Source organism: Gekko japonicus, unplaced genomic scaffold (genome assembly GCF_001447785.1).
Source record: "Gekko japonicus isolate JY-2015 unplaced genomic scaffold, Gekko_japonicus_V1.1 scaffold29, whole genome shotgun sequence".
In the NCBI taxonomy this organism is placed as follows: domain Eukaryota; kingdom Metazoa; phylum Chordata; class Lepidosauria; order Squamata; family Gekkonidae; genus Gekko; species Gekko japonicus.
The window spans coordinates 973,212-993,900 of record NW_015172003.1 but is presented as its reverse complement, the minus strand read 5'-3'; the positions used below and the strand labels follow the sequence as shown (position 1 = coordinate 993,900).

The 20,689-nt window shown below is 43.0% G+C and overlaps 1 protein-coding gene across 1 annotated transcript in view; it reads right to left on the bottom strand.

Annotated features, from left to right (window-relative positions):
• CNNM2 (cyclin and CBS domain divalent metal cation transport mediator 2) overlaps window positions 1-20,246 on the bottom strand; it is a 197,601-nt gene extending 177,355 nt beyond the window's left edge. The window contains exons 1-2 of the mRNA XM_015420095.1: window positions 20,196-20,246; window positions 16,796-18,359 (exon numbers count right to left, since the gene is read on the bottom strand). Of these exons, the coding sequence (XP_015275581.1) occupies window positions 16,796-18,359; window positions 20,196-20,246 (1,615 nt within the window). The remainder of the gene's footprint in view (window positions 1-16,795; window positions 18,360-20,195) is intronic.
• Window positions 20,247-20,689: the final 443 nt, after the last annotated feature.

The following is a 20,689-nucleotide window of genomic DNA, read 5'->3' as shown; positions in this document are numbered from 1 at the left end:
GGCACAGATTCCGTTGTAAAGCCCCCGCCTGAACGCACCCTTAGTGTGATCTCTGTTTGATGTTTTGGTTATTGAGGACAATGGCCTGATACTACTAACAGAAATTGTTGCCACCCTCCAGGCAGGGCCTGGAGATCTCCCGCTGTCCCACAAATCCCCATGTCAGTAAAGTGGTGGATCATTAGGTTATAATCGACCGTGTCAAATGCTGCTGTCAGGTCAAGCAAGAACAGCAGCACTGACTCACCCCAATCCAGGTGTCTACAGAGGTCATCTGTGACGGCAACCAAAGCTGTTTTTGTCCTATAGTCAGGGCAAAAGCCGGATTGGAAGGGATCAAGAACCGAGGTGTCACCCAGAAGTGTCTGGAGCTGTTCAGCTGCCGCTCTCTCAACTACTTTGCCCAGGAATGAAAGATTCAAAATTGGGTGGTAGTTGGATGGATCAGTATGATCCAAGGATGGCTTCTTTAAGAGCAGCCTCAACACCACTTCCTTTAAAGCCCCTGAGAAGATCCTTGAACTGAGGAATAGATTTATAATATCGCCAAGGGGGACCCAAATTTCATCTCAGCTGGCTTTCACCAGCCACAATGGACATGGGTCTAGGAGGCAAGTGGTGGGCTTAACAGCATCCAGAATTCTGTCAGCCTTGTCTTGGGAGAGTCAGCTGAATTGATCTAATTCTAAATCCAAAGACAGCCAAGGGGCCTCTAGTTCACATACTGTATCAACACTGGCAGGCAATTCCTGGTAGAGCAACAAACTTTTATCCACAAAATAGCTTGTGAAAGCCTCACAGCAAATTTCCAAATGTCTAGTTTTTTGGGTTCCCTCTGAGAGGGAGGTTAATGATCAAATTACTCTAAACAATTTAGCTGGGCGAGAGCTAGTGAACGCAATGGAAGCCGCAAAGAATTCTTTCTTTGAAGCCTTCATTGCCACTTCATAGGATTTCATAAGCATCCTATAAGATGTTCTTGTAGCTTCATCATGAGTCCGTCGCCAAATTCGCTACAGCTGTGTAAGTTGCCATTTCATCCTCCTGAGCTCCAAGGTATACCAAGGAGCCAATTTGGTTTGTGAGTGAAGAGGGCTATGCCAGTCTTCTAACAGCACATCTAATGAGTTGCCAGGGGGCATTGGATCCCGCAGAGCATTCTGGAAGCCAAATGGATCCATCAGTCTCTGCAGGTGAGCATAAATGCAGCTGCCAACCTCCAGGTGGGGGGCTGAAGATCATCTCTCCAGATGACAGAGATTAGTTCCCCTGGAGAAAATGGCTGCTTTAGAGGGTGGACACTATGGCATTAAGCCCTGCTGAGGTTGCTTCCCTCCCCATAACTCACTCCCCCAAGGCTCCACTATCAAATTTCCTGGAATTTCCCAACCTGGAGCTGGCAACACTAAGGAGGAACTGATCTCTGTAGCTGGGTGACCTGTTGTGATTCCAGGAGATCTCCAGGCCCCATCTGGAGGTTGGCAAACCTAGGAGTGAAGGAAGCAGGAAAAGGGAAGAGGCTATGAGGGCTTTCAGGAAAGGGAACCAGGAAACAGTGAGGGAGGAGAAAATGACATAACTTCCACAAGTCCTTGTGGGTTCTCACTTGTCGTATCTAATTTGGCCATTAACTTCCCATAAAAGGAGGTTGGAATACTATGAACACTTCCTCAGAAGTGCTGAAAACTTGGAAAATAGTAGAATTTACTTCCAAGTCCACAAGTAGGCAGTAGCATCACATCCTGTGTTCATGCCCTTCCAACATTTAGGTACACTTTATTTAACCAAAACAAAATTTCGTTCAATTAGAGTTGTGACTTTTTTCTGCTTTCCTTTTGAATTTTTTTCCCATCTGTCAAATTCAGTGGCACAAACTGCCCTCAAAACACAGTGATTTCTTTGTCCAGGATCCTGATTTTTCAGTACAGAACAAGGTATTTACTACTGTAGTCATATTGCAATATACTGAACTGCATATTTTAGTATATAGCTGAGGCTCTTAAAGGAATAATACCAATTCACAGTAACAACCCCCCTCTTACAAGTAGCAGCATAATAAAACACATACCAATTTGCACCTGATCAGGTGACCTTGGCAGTAGCCAGACTGCAATGGCCAGCTGATCTGAGGCCATTAGCCATGTGCTGGTAACTGTAGGTCATTAGTGTTCAGTATTTACACTACTGTTTGTAGCTGGCTGGCTGCAGTTTGGAACCTTGTCAAATCATTGTGAGAGTGCCAGGTCACCCTCACCAGCCATGGCATGGTTCATAGCACTTCAGTCCTGTGTCAAGGGCTAGTTTTATGGGCTCAATTAGTGAAACTGGGAAAGGCTCAAAATTAAAAACTTTAATCAGCAAGATGTAAACTGGGAATTGCAACACTAGTTTGGAAATACCCATCATAGTCCTCTCACTTTTTCATTAGCCTATGTATTAATGGAGCATAGGGTTGCCAGCCTCCAGGTGGGGCCTGGGGATCTCCCACTTTTACCACTGATCCCCAGCTGACAGAGATCAGCTGCCCTGGAGAAAGTGGCTGCTTTGAAGGGTGGACTCTATGGCATTGTACTATGCTGAGCCCCCTCCCTTCCCCAAACCCCGCCCTCTCCTGGCTCCACCCCCAAAGTCTCCAGGTATTTTCCAACCCAGACTTGGCAACCCTAATGGAGCAAGTGTTACATGATCTCACTATAAGCTTAAATTACACAATACTCTTGACTTTTGATCAAAGTCCATGCGCTGGCTGCTGAAATACTATTAAGTACCAATCATACTGACTTCATCCAAAATTAGTCTATTAACAATTTAAGAAACCTCTATATCCCCCGAGTTCTTTTCATTTCTAGATTGCTTTCTAACTACCAGCCCTAGGCCTACCACCAGGTATCAGACTGCTTCATACAACTTACTGAAATAAGGAGGTACTAAAATTCTTCAAGTTCTGATCTGGTAAACATAGCCACATGATACCCCATTACCTCAAGTTTCTTTCTAAGTTCATAGCAGTTTCTGTGTTGGTGCTGGAGCAGGAACACAATTTCATTTAATGTAGAATGCAAGCCTTAACAGATTTTCTTTGGCTGTAAGAGCCAGCACAAAAATTAAACGGCCAGTCTCATTATTCAGCATTCAGTGTTTTATATTTTCATGAGTAAATGTTGTAACTATTCTTATCACAAAACCTAACTCTAATCTCTTCACAGTTTTTCAGAATGTTATATATATTTCTCTTTTGTCATAGCTTTTATAAGGATAACCCTGGTTGTCATCATCACAACAAAAGTAACGCTCTAGCCTACCACCTACCTAATTTCTCATAATTAAATTATTGCTTAAAAATACATTTAATTTAATATTGGAGCCAGTAAAGAAATGGTTAAAAATGAATCCGTCCACCACCACTGAATGGTGCAAAGTTAAATTTACATATAAATAAGTAATCACAAGAAATTCATGCACATTTGTTATTTTTTGTCATACAACAAACATTTTAATGCAGCATGATAAATAGGCTTTGGGTTGCATCCATCCAGCTTTCTCACTCAGTCCTGGGAATTCCTAACCTTATTACAGCCCTCATCCCACACAGCTTTTGTCTATTCATCTCCCATACCCCCAAATATAGCTTTTTTGTTAGTCAAAGGGGACCCTTTCTCTCTTTTTCATTGGGGAAAATTGACTGGATCCAGCCCTTTATACTTCCACTGAGAACTGCTCAGACACACTACATTAAAATCACTGCTGAAAATACTAGGCACAACTATGAAATGTCTAGGTGCCATGGCGACTTGTGATTTGTCAAGCCTTCATATAAGGATTTAAATATGTGCTCTACTATGAAACTCCAGGTGGTACGAGCTACTGATGTCCAATCAAGCATCAAGATGGAGTGGGAAAATATCCTATAATTATCACCACCATACTCCCAGATGCCAAATTCCAGGTGATCGTCTACACCTGAGAAAGGAAAAATTGCTTTGAGCAACAGGCAAAACCCATCTTTGTATACTCTCTAGCCCTTTATATTCCACCAAAAGGTGGCAATGCAGTAATATTTGTTCATGAAAAAGATTAAATCTTTTGATCCCACAGCTTGCTAAATCAAATGTTACTTACAATTTTACCTGTATCTTCTTTCCCTTTACACCAGCATAGTGTACTAGCTACTAAGTCGGACTAGAATCCAGTAGAACCAGTTTCAAATCCCTCTGCCATGGAAGGTTGATGGCTGACTTTCAGTCAGTCACATACTCTCTACCTAATGTACCTCATAGGGTTATTGGAAGGATAAAAACAGAGGTGAGAAGAACCATGTAAGCTGCTTTAGGTTCCCACTGGAGAGAAAGGCAATGTATAAATGAAGTAAATAAATAAAATAACAGCACGAAAAGCACATTACTCAACTGCATGAGTTAAAGAAGCCAGAAAATACATGGATCTGAAAGCATTTACTACCTTAAGGCAGCATTGTGGAGTACCACTGGCTGTTTCTTATTTAGAGAACTTATATGCCACTTCTCTGCAGACTTACTTAAGGCAGCTCACAAGTAAAAATACCATAATTTATTTATAGTCTCCCTGTCTCACTGAAACTCAAGAGACAGAACAATATAAGTTATCAGTATTAAAGCAAGCCAGAGGCATAAAACAAACACTAAGCAAGTTAAAAATATCCAGAGAATGGACCTCAGGCTATAAGCAGACCACAAAACAACTGGAAAAGATAAAAATCTTCTGTTGAAAGCCTGCATAAAAAGGAACATTTTGGCCTGGCACCTAAAAGGCACCAGTGAGGCTCAAAGGGGAGGGCCATTCCAAAAACAAGGTGCCACCACTGAAAAGACCTTGTAAAGCCCTTTCTCTTTTGCCACCTGACTCACCTTGTACTTGGCAGACTGGATAGTACAAGAAGACACAGTCCTTAAAAGTACCCTGGCCCCAAGCCATTCACTGACTTAAAGGTAAGACTTTGAATTCAGCCTAGAAACAGATGGATGGCCAGTGCAGATTTTTCAGCAGAAGAGTGATACAGCTCACCCCCTAATAGCCTGGTTGTGACATTTTGGACCAAATGGAGTTTACAGTTTTCAAAGGCTGTTGGCTGAAATTCTAGTCAGTAGCTTAGAATAGGAGTATCACCTCCAAAGGCTAACTCTGATACTTTCCCCGGTACTTTTTAAGGTAAATGTAAAGGTTCCCTTGCTCAAAAGCCAGTCAAATCCGACTCTAGGGTTGCGGTGCTCATCTCCGGTTCAAAGCCGAAGAGCCAGCGCTGTCCGAAGACATTTCCATGGTCATGTGTCCGGCGTGACTAAACACCAAGGCACACGGAACGCAGTTACCTTCCCACTGAAGTGGTACCTATTTATCTACTTGCAATTTCTTGCTTTCAAACTGCTAGGTTGGCAGGAGAAAGCAAAGTTACTCCTTAACATATGGGAACATTTTATTAATATTAACAGACTTCATTTTCTAAGGTACTGTCAGGGCTATTTTTGGGCAGGAACGCACAGGAACGGAGTTCCGGCTGGCTCCCAAGTTGGCCATGCCCAGCAGGAACTCATTAGCATAATAGGCCACACCCAACAGCAGAAACTCATTAGGATTGGCTACATTAGGGGCGTGTGGCCTAACATGCAAAGGAGTTCCTGCTACAAAAAAGCCCTAGGTTTTGACAACAAACAAGGTAAACAGAATAAGAAGCAAAAGGTGGGTGTGGCTGGATGACCATACTTCTGGTAAAGTGGGGTGTGGCCTAATATGCTAATGAGCTATGCTGTCAGGGGTGTGGCTGGATATGCTAATGAGTTTCTGTTGTTGGGTGTGGCCTGTTATGCTAATGAGTTCCTGTTGGGCTTTTCCTACAAAAAAAGCCCTGGGTACTGTTATAAAATATCTTAATTCTCCAGGGTATTTACTGATTTTTTTTTCTGTCTAGGCCCAATAACTGTCACATTTTGTGACCAAACATCATAGGAAAGCACAAATGTTAGTGATACATTTGGCAAAGTTCAGACAAACAGTAATAGCTATAGTTAAGCTCCAGAGGGTTAAAATGAAGAGAAATGAGATTACCAGTACGCCTTGACAACATTTCCTATCATCTTTTTAAATGAAAACACTGAACAGTCCATGTAACATATGCCTATACAAACATCTGCAGAAACAGCATCTACAGTACTCTTGACTATGTAATACATTTTTCATTTGCATTACAATCAGCACCTGCAGAGAGTGTTAGGAAACGGCCTCCAGGCTTTATCACCTGTTCCTTCATCCTGGCAGCAAAGAATGCAGGCATGGCCTGAAGCCAGAATAATTTGGCTGATTGTAATCATCTATATCCAAATTAAATGTTTTTATGTAAACTAAAGGTAGGAGCCAGGAAGGGAAAGCAGAAAAAAGAAGTTTTATAACAACTGTCTTAGTGCTCCACAACCACAGGAAAACTCCCGGAATAGAAGAAAAATCAATGTGCTGAAACAGCCATAGAGTAGTGGGGGTTAGGGCAGGGGTCCCCAGTATGGTTGCCCATGGGCCCATTGGTGCCTGCTGTCCTCTTTTCTGGCACCCACTACGTGCTTCTGGGAAGTGGGCAGGGGTCTTACCCTGCAGGTTTTTGATTGGCCACTGGCTATCCAATTTAACTATGTAGATTAAAACCACATTGCGCAAGTGGCAACTGTCACCACAGTGTTGGTTTTATTCTCTCTCACTCCTCTTTCCCAATGCATTTCTTAAAAATTACCCCTCTTCACTCCTGTACTTGGACTTTCTCTGTGTGGCAGCCATTTTATGGTTGCACCCACCACCCTATGTCAGAATTGCAAAGGTGCTCACAAGGTCAAAAAGGCTGGGGATGCCTAGGTTACAATACAGAAATTTACGTTCAAATTCCCACTTTGCCATGAAACTCGACTTTGCTTTAATTCTCGGTGTAAGCTTTCATGTACATGCTTATGCTCAGAATTAAACTTTTTTGCTCTTAAAGGTGCCACTGGACTCAAACTTTGTTCTATTACTTTGGACCAACATGGCTACCCACTCAAATCTAATTTTCGTCAATAAACTCCTCTCATTGTACCACAACTAACAAGAATCAATATATTTTTCCTGCCATAGTTCAAGAATACAGTACAACTATAACCTTCTCATTATCATCCTCAGAATGACCTTGTGGAATAGATTAGGATGAAAAATATGTTTCCAAGGCCTAGCCGAGGTTAAATACAAATGCATTCATAAATTTCTGTAGCTCTGTAAACAGTACCATAATATTATGTGGAGAGTATAAAAAATCATTGGGTTCTATCCAGTTACCCATTAACACAAGGACTGTGGATCTTCCCCCTTACCCTCAGCAGTCTATTCCAACCTGTGTATAGTTGATTCCCAGGGTTGTGGAAACCCATGTGAACCAACAGCCATGGAGAGTGAGAGACACTGAAAAAGGATGAAATCATCCCCTCCCCCTTCCAACAGTAAAGCATCAGTCAACTTTCCTGGGGTCAGAAGGGGTTCCTGGGGTGGGGTAGGAGAAGCAAAAATCCACATCTGCAGTATCTGCATCCAACCCAGGGACTTAAAAAAATACGATTTTTAGAAATGTCTTTAAAATAACCTATTTAAAATGAAATCCAAGATTAATACAAAACAAAGCAACTACCAATTCATAATAAAAATAAGTTACTCTCTGACTAGGGTTGCCAAGTCTGGGTTGGAAAATACCTGGAGACTTTGGGGGTGGAGCCAGGAGAGGGCGCGGTTTGGGGAAGGGAGGGGCCTCAACACAGTACAATGCCATCTAGTCCACCCTCCAAAGCAGCCATTTTCTCCAGGGGAGCTGATCTCTTTCGGCTGGGGATCAGTTGTAAAAGCAGGAGATCCCGAGGCCCCACCTGGAGGCTGGCAACCCTATCTCTGACACACTAAATCTTCCTTTTCCGTGGAGCAAGGAAAATGAATCAGAAAATATCTGGCTTCTAAGCTCAAGTAATGATAAAGTAGGCACTGCACTCGATACTATGTATTTATTTATTTATATTTAGAACAGTGAATATTGCATCTAACACATGAATAAATATCATTCTGCCCAGTAATTACCAGTCCTTTCTTCTAAAACATTTGGGACATTCAGCCAAAATGTAGCAACATAACTCCAACTGATCTTTCTTCAGTTGTTGCATGTCTACAGAAATAAGCAGCAATCTATTAATTACACAATTATCTTCTTTATCGCTAAGTACATATTAGAGTTTATAATGAAAAGGGCATGTGGGTAGCATGACCTGAGGCTTTTGTTATTGGCTCTAATCAGCAGTTTGGAAGTTTTAACAACCCACGGAATCCTGCTTTTATTTAAACGTTTTGCAGACTCCCCAAACCCCTTCCTCACTCTCCAGAACTTACATCTGTCAAACAGCTTCCTTTAAAATGTGCAGCAAGCTGCATATATCCCATGGAAACCTCCATCCTCTATTGTCTGCGACATACTGTGTGAACCAGATCAGCCACCTTTTAAAAACAAGTTGAAGTTAAAAGTTTGTATATGACCTACAAGTTTAGGACTGAGAGTGCAGATGATTCTAGGTCCACAACTCGGCCAGCCTGGATCCAAATTGTAATCATTCTCATCCTGGCACCAGAGAAGTCAAGAAACTTCCTTACTGGTTAACAGCTTCTAGCCGGAAGCCAGCTGAACAGGGGTAAAAAAAGTTGGGAAAACTTTCAGAGCTGCTCACAGAAAATTAGAACTTTGGGTATTTAATTGAAAATCACCATTGGTTATTATTGATTATAGATGCAGAGTGGCATCCAACTCTATGGTAAAATATTCTGGACTGGAAAACAGAATAAAACTCAGTTTAATTTTATGCCAGAAATAGCTCTTAAGACTTGTGCCTCCTTAGTACCACTCAAGCAAGTGAAGCTCCTAGGGCTGACCTATTGGATTCCAGCAACTAATCACCATGCTTTCTGGTTAGTGCTCCTTCTTAAAGAGAAGAAAGATGACTGAAGGGGGTGGCAGCTTTATGAGTTCCCACCAGTGTTCCCTCTAAGCTGAGTTAGTGTGAGCTAGCTCACAGGTTTTTAGCCTCCAGCTCACACATTTATGTCTCAGCTCAGGAAGGAGGGCTCCAGAGCAAACTAATTGATGCAGTAGCCAAATTGCTTACTCACAACTTTAATGCCAGTAGCTCACAAAGTAGAATTTTTGCTCACAAATTTTGCTCACAATTTTGCTCAGAAAATTTGCTCACAAAGCTTAGAGGGAGCATTGGTTCCCACCCCCTCAAAAGAGGGGGAAGCCAAATCTTTCCTGGAGGCCAGGAGTCCTGCCAACATTCCTGGAAAGCTGAGAGGACTCCATTTTTATATTACCCAGATGGGTGAGAGAAGGGCTTGCCCTCTGTCCTTAGAAAAGACTTGCAGGCCTCCCAGAGTACCTCTGTGAACCCCAGAAGTCTCTAAACCCCATTTTGAGAAATGCTGTTCTTGGTAACAGCAAGGTTACGTTTATTTAGAAATAAACATGAATTGTTTCAGCAAGTAATTAATACGCTTTCTTGTTCACAATGTACATGAATTATAACTGAGAAACTTCTCTTAATGTTGTTTTAGATAAGACAAGAAGAATATTTTCACATAGGAATAGAAGCTTTGGGATGACAAACATCTTTATGGCAGCAATCCTAGCAAACCAAGTAAGGTTTAACAAGATCCATCACACCAGATCCAACTTGATTTGATGCCATACTTTCTGATAATTATCATTAAATTGGTCTTTTGTATTAGAACTAAGCCAAATACTCAGGTGTCTCACAGCAATATGAGACCAATTCAGTTCCAATGCCGCTATCTCTTTTTGCATAATTCCAGCTGAATCAATTAAATCCATTTTAGATTTATTACTTTTATAACGCAAAAGTGCACTATATTCCTCTGTGCATATCAAAGTGCTCTTCGCTGTACTCTCAGATCAGCAAAACCATTTACCTGAACAGTAGGGGGGATCTAATGCCCTAACATGACAAAAAAAAGTATACCCAGTCATAGCAGACATTTATTTTATAGACAACCAGAGTTTGTTTCCTAACAGGCCTATGCACTGGAAAGCACGCAAACTAGGCAATATAAATTACAATCTGCACTTAACATATTGCATCATCATATAACTTTTAATATATAGAATTTTAAGTATATCAGTATGATGCACCAATTGCCCAGATCTGAACAGAGTTCAAAGGAAAGGAAATTTCAGTGCACTCAAGTGAATGCTGCAGTACTGAAGATACAAAATGCAGGTGCCTTTCTGTGAAACAGATTATTAAGTAAGACTCAGCAATCTTTTAGTGTAATAGAGTAGCAAAGAGAAAGATAACACAAGAACAAAAAGCAAAACTCAAAGTCTCCAGGTCTATTATTGCAACAGATAAGGAAGAACTCTCAGAAACTCATGCAAAGCAGGGCTGTAGAGGGCACTGGGAAAGCTGTTGTACAATGAACAGTCTGTGCTAAGTGTGCCAGCTTTACAATATTAGTGTCACAATACAAGGCATTTCAAGCTGAATTCTTGCAGCGAGTTAGAAATAGAAGGCTTTGGATTTAGGATCATACATGCTGAGAACAGCTAGTGGAGGAAAAACTACAAGAAACAATGCCAACAGTATTAGCTGAGGTTCAAGCAAACAGAATCATTAAAAACATGCTTATCAACTGGAAAAACTACTAACCAGTTTCTTTCTACACCAAACCTTGTACACATTCCCAGATGTAGACTTCAGGTTAAGTCAAGTCAAGTCATTTGCAAATGAGCATGCCTAATTTCTCGCCAGAAAGAATTAAGTCCTTCAACTCAGTTCTTAGACTGGATCTGTCTTTTATCAGCATTGTGTACTGCATTACAGGAAGCTAACAACCTAACAATACTGTAGCCACCAAAGTAACAACAAAAACAGTAAACCAACTGACCCTATCCTCTTTGTAGAGGGCTCAGTGTTTTCTGCACCTCTGTACGAATGCTACATAGCATTAGATACATGAATGCATTTACATCATTTTTTGAGGAAAAAATTGAAGTCAAAACCATATGTAACCCTATGTACATGCAGCATAAAGATGCAAAGACAGCAGGTAAAAAACATACCGTATTTTCCGGCGTATAAGACGACTGGGGGTATAAGACGACCCCCAACTTTTCCAGTTAAAATATAGAGTTTTCCAGTTAAAATATAGAGCTGTGCTGATGCTTCTGGCGTACCGGCGTATAAGACGACCCCCCACTTCTGAGAAGATTTCCCTGGGTTAAAAAGTAGTCTTATACGCAGGAAAATACGGTACTTCCCCTAGCATCAGCAGCAACATCTATTATCTGATTTGAAAAGATCTAGCAATGCACTTGGAACACATAACACAGAATGTGATAGCATGGTTGGCTAGTATTCAAATCTTCAGTATAGTGTTTAATGTTAGTGTCAAAGAGCGGAAACTTATTTTCTAATCCAGTCTCTTCCAAACTTTTTAACTCAGACCCTCTTCTGAATTTACTCTACTTCATGAGCACTCCAGATTCACAGCATACAAAATGTCCTTATCCACAGCTGTACATGTTGTCCATGGAATTCACTGCCACAGGAGGCAGTGGCGGCTACAAGCATGGACAGCTTCAAGAGGGAATTAGATAAACATATGGAGCAGAGGTCCATCAGTGGCTATTAGCCACAAGGTATAGATAGGAACTCTCAGTCTGGGGCAAGTGATGCACTGTATTCTTGGTGCTTTGGGGGGGGGGGCAACAGTGGGAGGGCTTCTAGTGTCCTGGCCCCTGATGGACCTCCTGATGGCACCTAGTATTTTTGGCCACTGTGAGACAGAGTGTTGGACTGGATGTGCCATTGGCCTGATCCAACATTGGGTTCTCTTATGTTCTTATGTTCACTGCTTCATGTGTGAGCATCTGTGAGATGGGGCATTAATCCAACCCTTTCTATTATACTCTGCCTCCTGTGGGGGGGTTGAGTCTGAGGTGGGCACACCCTCCAGCCTCCTCCTTTGTTTAGTACACCCCATATGCATCTCAACCAAGAGGAGGAGGGAGATTTACAACACTCTTAGCCCTCTCTCCCCAGCCCTTGGTCCACCCTTCTGGTCAGCCCCTAGACCTGCGGGTAAGCATAGGGAAGGCTTTGCCAGCCCCAGACACTGAAATTCAAACATGACAGAAAGGGGTAGGTTCCAGTTCTCTCAAAGCCCAACTAGCAAGCCAGAGGAAGAAATACTGCAGCCAAAAGATCCCAAATGTTCTGTCCTACTCTGCGGCTTCCACAGCTGCATGTCTGTGCACTGTGTACTGTAATTACGACTATACTTTCTGATTTGGGAAGAAACACATTTTTGGCTTTGTCTTTTGCAGCATCTGCTCTTGCCCTGGACTTCATACCTTGCAGGTCTTGAGTACTGCAAAGCTTATCACTTTTACTACCAATGTTATTCAGAAGTGCATTTAATTCTTATACTAAGACTAGCTGGAGTACATCTATGCTCCAGTTCTCTCTGTGCCACTTCAGAACCTGACACGGAGATATGGTAATACCATGACTTTAATCTAAAGAAGAGAGACTACAGGACAGTAATTCATCTATTCAAAACCAGTCAGGGGCGCATACCCAGAAATTCTCAATGCCAGTCAGTTTTTAGTATAGTTTTAATGGGTCATGTATTAATCAAAACACTGAATTTTAAACTTTCTTATTCTTGTATATTTCCATTCTGATTAGTAGGAAAATGAACCTAGCTTGAAAATTAATCCAATTTCTTCCCAATAGTATGAGATCACTGCACAGTAAATAGATAACCCCTTCACCATTTTCAGTGTTCACCATGTGGGGCCAGCCCAGCATCCTGTTTAACCCAACAGGCCTAATGGCTAAAGAGAGAAAATATTATTTTATCTTATATATTATCATACTCTAGCCAGTTTCAATAAGAATGGCTACTTCACCCCATTCTGCCCTTCAAATATTTACCAGGCTTAATCCTATTCACTTCCCTAAAAGAAATGTTGCCTCTTTCATAAAAGACATAGAAAATAATTTTTCCATCTCGCCCCCGGCCTTTCACATCTCTAGGAAGGTTGAACTGCAGGTTCACTACATCTAAGGCTATCAAAGCTAATATTGATTTCTCATTTTTAAAGCTGTACCTTCATGTCTACAGTGTGGTTAAAATAACTAAAATAGGACAACTGGGATGGAACAACAGAATCAGAGTTCTTTTAAAATGGGTATTAGTGGCAATATGTCTCTATTACAGATTTCTTCTTAGGCACCAACAGGCTTATCTGTGAAGTGGCCAGCACTTATGGCAAGCCCGTAGAGTTTTCAAGGAAAAGACATTCAGAGGTGATTTGCCATTGCCTTCCTCTGCATAGACACTCTGGACTTCCTTGGTGGTTTGGTTTCCCATCCAAATACTAACCAAGGTCAACACTACTTAGCTTCTAAGATCCAATGGGATCAGGCTAGCCTGGGCCATCCAGGTCAAGTCAATTTCTGGTACTGGAAAGTGCCCCAAAGTCACAGCTGACTTATAGCGACCCCATGGAGTCTTCAAGGCAAGTGATATTCAGAGGTGGTTTGCTCCCATCGGTCTCCCATCCACATTCTAGCTAGGGCTGACCCTGCTTGCCTCTAAGATGTGATGAGATCAGACTAGCCTGGGCAACTCCTATGTATATTATATATGTGTGTGTGTGTGTATACACACACACACACACATATATACACACACAAGATATTTTCAAGGATAAATTTGAATAACTTTTGGCAACAATTAGTATGCTAAATGTCTAATGATAATACATTATTGAAGCGTTCAGGGTTTTATCTAAATTTTAACTTGATTCAAATAGGCTGATAGTCCTATTAGCAGCTATGTGAGCCTATTTCTCTCCAAATAGTTCCAGAGGAGTAACTGTTAGCCTATTATAGCAAAATAAATAAGAAATCCAGTGGCCAATAACATTTATTCCAGAATGAGCATTCTTGAGTAACAGCTCACTTCCTCAGATGCAATGAAAGAAAGACAATCATACTGCATCTGAGAAAGTGAGTTCATGCTGGAATAAATGCTGTTAGTCTTTAAGATGCCACTGGACTTCTGCTTAGTTTTGTCCAAATGATACAATGACTTTTATTACAAAATTTGTTTTCTACCTCTCAGATGGCAAAAATTAAAATATATTAAAATAGCACAGGGTACAGTAGTTTACAGCTTTCCCTCAAGTAGTAGATACATATATTTGCAATTTTACTTGTAAAACAGACAAAATTGACTTAGAAGGGTGTTAACACTGCTTAGAATTGCATCGTAAGGCATTTATACTTTTCATGCCCCAATTTCCTCCCCTCCCCCCCAAAAAAAGCAGGAGGGGCAATGTTTTTCCAGGGCTTAAAAACTCCTAGAAAGTTCTCATCTCTAACAGTGCAATCCTATGAACACTTTCCAGGGAGTAATAAAATTGAATAGACCCATATAGGATTCTGAATAAACCTTCTGATCAACCCAAGCTCTTACTACTTGAGAGTAATATTTCAGGAAACCAGCGGACAACCTGGCCTAGAAATCTCTTTTCTGTCCTAGATGCTCATGAATGCAACAGTGACTGCAAGAGGCTCATAAAGGGGTTAAGGCTGTATTTTGGCAGCCCAAAATCTCTTGCTTAGCCAAAGGACCAACAGTTTACTCTTAAAGTTGTAAGGATAGTAGTGTTCACCTGCTCCAGAAAAAAAAATTAAATGTTCTCTAGTTCTGCAAAAGACTAATTTTTTTGTATGAAATACATTCCCATGGACTAGAAACCAACTGATAAAATGGGCTCTAGTATGGAAATACTTATATCTCAATAAATATGCTAGAGGTGCTCCAAGACTTCTTAAAGATGGGTTACGGTTAAATGGAAAAGGTAGAACATAGAATCATTCAAAGCTTAGTGCATCAATCAGACATTGCTCTGAAATCTAACCAGCAGAGTTTACTGCCTAGAAATCAGAAACCTGAGTGCAAAAGTTCAACTAGGGTTCCGGAATTACCTTGAGAAAATGTTAACTCTGCCACTACCCTGTTTACTTAGTTAAGAGCAAATGAAATTGGTCAGGGAGTTCGACTGTCTTCCACTGATAAGTAGATCTGTAGGACTTTAAGCACATATTTGGATTTTACAGCCTCTCTCAATTTTTGATGGATTAGGTGCATAAATAAGCCAAATAAAATCAAAATGAAGTAAGATTTCATCTATTTCCTTTAAATGTATCCATCCTCTTTCAATTTAGCTCTGAACCTCCATGAAAAATACAAACAAGTATGCATTCTTAAAGACACTCAGGCTGTGTAAGTCTGCAATAAGGAAGAAGTTCCATAATTGATGGACAACTCCTAAAGGTGCCTTTCTTCATGCCCTTGCTGACTGAACCCAACACGCCTGAAATATCAATAAAAGGAGCTCTTCTATCATTTTTGGAGACTGTAGTGGATTTCAAAGGTACATATCACAGAAACCAACAGGCTACATGGACTAAAGTTGCCCAATAATGGAACATGTCTATGACCACAGTCAGTGTTTACAAAATGCATACCAGTAATGTGGAATTATACCTCCCCTTGGCGTGCATACAAAGCTTGTAAAAAAGGAACACTTCAATGTACTAATGATAATATATTACTCACCTGGGCCTGTTAACACCAGTAGGATTGTATAATCTAAAGGGCCATTTCACACCACAACAAAATTGTCATACAGAAGGCATTTCTGTATAGCAACAGATATAAAAACCCCATTCATATTGTACTGTAAAACAATTGTGCATGCAACTTTTCTGTACTGCGTACACCTGGTGTCCATACATTAGAGAACCACAATCACCTTCCCCAACATGAGTATATGGAATGAAAACCACAATTCTATGACCATGTATGGAAATTTCACCGTAATTCTGTGAAGAAATTCTGTAACACAAAGTTCAATTCTAAATTTTTGAGAAGGTATTTCTTATAGAAGACACAGAATTCCTGTCTCACTTTAAATACAGAAATCAATTTGAATATTAGTGTGTAAAGAAAAGTTCCAAAGCTTTCAGCAAGTATCAATTGAACCACTTACCAAAAATTCTCCATAAGCATATACAACTTTGCCAAGTGCTACTTATATTCATTCTCCTCTCCCAAAAAGAGAAACACTAGAAAATGTGCCAGTTTCATTCATCATTGGCTGCAGACACATGCTCCTTTGAACACAAAGATGTGACTTAGTTCTAAATTTCCCTCTCTTTCAAGAAAGACGCTTAATCAGAAAACCTTTTCCATGTATGCATACATAGACTGCCTAAGTATGTATGACAGAAAATACATATACCAGGGAAATGAGATTGGCCATAGCACCACACTGCAATGAACATGAGTGAAACACACACTTTTGCTATGGTGTAACATGTGAACTGACTCTTCAACGCACTCAACTAAGCACACAAATATAGAAATAAAGAGCACAGTAGATGATCTATGACCTATGATCACCAGGAAGAAAACATAAGTCAATTTGCTAATGCGTGGGTAAAACTTTGTGTGTTTCATCATACTTCAACCGTACCATAAAAACACGAAATTTAGTATTATACACAGAATTCAACATCTCATCTCAGATTTCATTTTAAAAATGAAATAAAATTCCGTCCCTTAAATCTCACTTTGCATTCTCATTCTCCTTCCCCACCTCCATCACCAACCACCATCATCCCACCTTTTTTGAATTCCTCAAGCATAGCATCAAGCTTGGTATCGTTGAAGACAAAATGCAGTGGATGGTTATAGAAACGGGTGATGGTTTTGAGTGGAGTGCAGTCATCAGGATCCACAAAGGCCAAGTCCTTGACAAAAAGAAGGTCCACAATGTTGGAGCGGTCCCCTTCAAAGACTGGGATGCGAGTATAACCACTCTCCATAATCTCAGACATAGTGTTGAAATCAAGCACAGCTTCAGCAGTAATCATAAAACAGTCCCGGAGCGGGGTCATTACATCCTCCACTGTCTTTGTGCGCAATTCCAAAGCACCTTGGATGATGTTCAGCTCCTCCTTCACCAGGTCATTGTAAGGGTCAGTGACTCTCAACATCTCAAGCAGTTTTTCGCGATTGTATACAGTACCAATTTCCTGCCCTAAGACACAGTCCAGCAGCTTACTGACTGGGTAAGAGGCTGGGAAGGTCATCATCATGAAGAATTTGGTGAGGAAGATGGTATTGGCACCTACAGCAAGGCCATGCCGGGAACAGATAGCCTGTGGTACGATCTCACCAAAAATGACAATACCAATTGTGGAGACCACTACGGCCACCAGCCCAGAACCAGCGATATCATCAAGCAAGATGGTAAGGGTGGTGTTGACCAACACATTACCCAACAGCAAGGAACACAGCAAATAATTGCCCTGGCGGCGCACAGGTTCAATGCGCTTAGCATAGTTCTTTTCTTTTTCTGTGCCACAGTTCTGCACAATACGTAACTCCATGGGGTCGAGGGCCATAAGCCCCAGGTTGAGGCCACTAAACATGCCTGAGAGACCCAACAAGAGAGAGATGAAGATCACTTGCAGCCAAAAAGGCAACAGGAACTTCTTTTCTTCACCTACTATCATCTTGGTATCCTCACCGTCATGGTAGATCCAGGTGGTCTCAGTCCAAGGTCCCCCATCAGGGCCAATAATACCCCCTCCACCGCTGCTGCCTCCGGCGGAGTTCCCCGCCCCCCCGAGGATCGCTGGGGAGGACACGGAGGTGCACAAGTAGTAGGATTTGCTCTTCTCTGTTTTACGCAAAGGCTTGATATCGATCTCAATGATGCCCGAGGTGCGACGGTTGAGTACGATGTGAGGCAGGATGATGATGTCCGAGGTGCGGATGCCGCAGCGCTGCGGAGCCGGGGAGAGGGAGCCGAGGAGAGCCGGGCCGTCTTCTTGTTCCGCCGGCGGCCGCCTGCTTTCTCTGTCCCGCCGCCTCTCGTGTTCAGTAAAGGCGATGCGGGACCATGTCTCATTATTGATATTTTGCCCGTACACACGCAGCTTGACACGGGTCCTCTCGCTCACACGCAGCGCTCCCCCTTCCATGAACGACACGTCGTCCGTGTCCTCCAACCGCAGTCCGATGATCACCGTCTCTTCAGAGTCAGGCGCGCCGGGCAACAAGGCAGCAGCGGCGGCGGCGGCAGCGGCGACCGCAAGAGGACCCGCGTCTCTCGGTCGCCGCCCCCCGCCGGCCCGGCCATGAGCCAGGCAACAGCCGCGGGCACCGGCGCAGCCATATTCCTGTCAGGGGAGATCACTACGGCCACTCATAGCGGAGCAGCTTCATCGTTATGGCCACAAACAACGGCCACAGCCAGCTCCGAGCACCTCAAGGGATGACAGACGACTGCCGGGTCTCGGCCAGGAGCAGCTCCAACCCCTACCCCTGAGGGGAGGGGGGAGGGGGAAAACTGAGCCCGCGCGCGCACTCCGACCAATCAGGTGGATACAAGCGGGGCAGCGGGAGAGGGGGGAGAAGAAAGAAAAAAGCCTCTGCCCAATCAGAGAGCGCGCACGAGTAAGGGGAGGGGGGAACCAGCCGGCCGGTTGCCCTCCTCGCGTAATGCTAAGAGTGTGGACCCAGAGTGGCAGGGAACGCTGCGCAGGCGGGGCGACAAAGCAAAGTTGGTACTGAGGGGTGTGTGGCGGGGGTGCGAAAGAAGCAAAGGCGAGTCTCCACAGGTCCACTGTCCAGCTTGTTCGCTGGCCAATCAGAGCGCAGCCGCGTTTAGGGCACCGTGTGGGAAAAGGAGTCGAACGACCAGCCGGCTCGAGCCCAACACTTCAGGCAGGAGCCGAGCAATAGGCTACAACCCCGCCCCCTTCCCGGACGCGTTTCCCTGGTGGCAAAGGGGAATCGGCGGCGCGACTATGAACCCTTTCACACGCACACACCCTCCAAGTTCCCCCAAATTAAAGAGCGCGTGACTGGTGCGTCTGTTCGAGCGCAAACCGGTCTAAAGACAGAGCCAATGGGAAGGGAGAAGGGCGTACATTGGTGAAGGGAGCAACCAATAGGAAGCAAGAGCTCTGTGCGGTTCCGGGTTCGTCTTGACGGGCTGCCCGACGACCTAGGAGAGTCGAGGGCGCGTGGTGGTCAGATTCTCCCACCCGCTCCTTCACATTATGAATAGCAAAAGAGTCTTGTCACAACTTAAAAGACTTACGAAATTTTTGTGGCATGATGTTTAGTGACCCCCAGGCTACTTCGTCTAAGTCAAGTCAATAAAGATGAGCCCATTGGCTCTGATGCCTACAAATATGCTGTTTTAGATGTACCTGAACATGAAACATCCCAAGTATAAATTCTGTCAGAACAGTTGCATTAAAGACCTAACAGAACACAAGTCACATATCCTGTGGTTACTGCTCTGTATCCTCTTTAATAAGAGTGTAATAAGAGCAGGTTTCATTTTGTAGAAAAAGGTGCAGGAGCTCATTAGCATAACTCATTTGCATATGCCACACCCCTGACATCACCGGAAGTGTGTCAGAAGGCAACAGCTAAGGCTCTACTGGACTGTTTTGGATTGCTAGCTATTGGGGGGGGGGGGCGACATGCAGATCTGTCCTTACAGAGGAGGGAGAGCTTGTACCTGAATAAAACTTGGTCTTAAAGGTGCCTCTGGACTGGTTTTTTTTTTGGGGGGGGGCTCTGCAGCTTACCTGGCTGCTTCTTGCTCTGACTGAGGGCTGCTGGGAGCAGGGGGTGGAGCTTGTTGCATGTGCCCACCCCCTGGGCTCTTTACTGCCAGAGCTGCGCTCCTGTGCACTCCTGCAGGAAATGACCCCGGAATAAGAGGACATACGCTTTGTATATTTGAAAACAGATGCTGGTATTCTCTGCAATGGAAAAACAATTTCTAACTGCTAGGGTTGCCATTCCCCAGTTGGGGGCGGGGGATTCCCTAACTGGCTGCCAGGAGGAAGTCCCCCCCCCCCCGAAAAACAGTGACGTTGCTGGAAATAAATGCAACGTGCCTATGTCACCTGGAAGTGATGTAGGCATGTCGGTGACATCAGGAGGAAGACACTCTAGTTTTTGGGTAAAACTATATGGCTTGAGGCTGATTTTACCATAAGAGTTTTGCCCAAAAGCCAGACTGTCGTCCCCAATGTCACCGACATGCCCATGTCACCTCCGGGTGACACATGCAAATCACGCAACAATGCTTCCGGCTCCCAAAATGTACTCCATCCCCCACCAACTTTTCCGATGGACCTCACAAACCTAGTACCTGCCTTGAAGCATTTTGTAAAACGTGCCAGCATTTTTTAAATCCAAAGAGCTCCAATCTGAGCACAAGTAGGAATCTGTGGAAAGCTTGCGAGGCTCTAATGTGATACTGAGTAGGAAAGCAGTGCTTCCCACAAATACATGTGGATAAGCCTTTACAGCCACAGCTGATTTAGGCTGTTCCCAGGTAATTAACAGTAATAGAACTTCGGACTTTTGCAAAAACAAAATGTCATGAAAATATATCACTTCTCATTCAGTGTCATTCTGCAAATTTGATCAGTTCTGCGAGGTAACAGGCCCACTCCAGTGATTAAGTGTCTCAGCTTCAGTG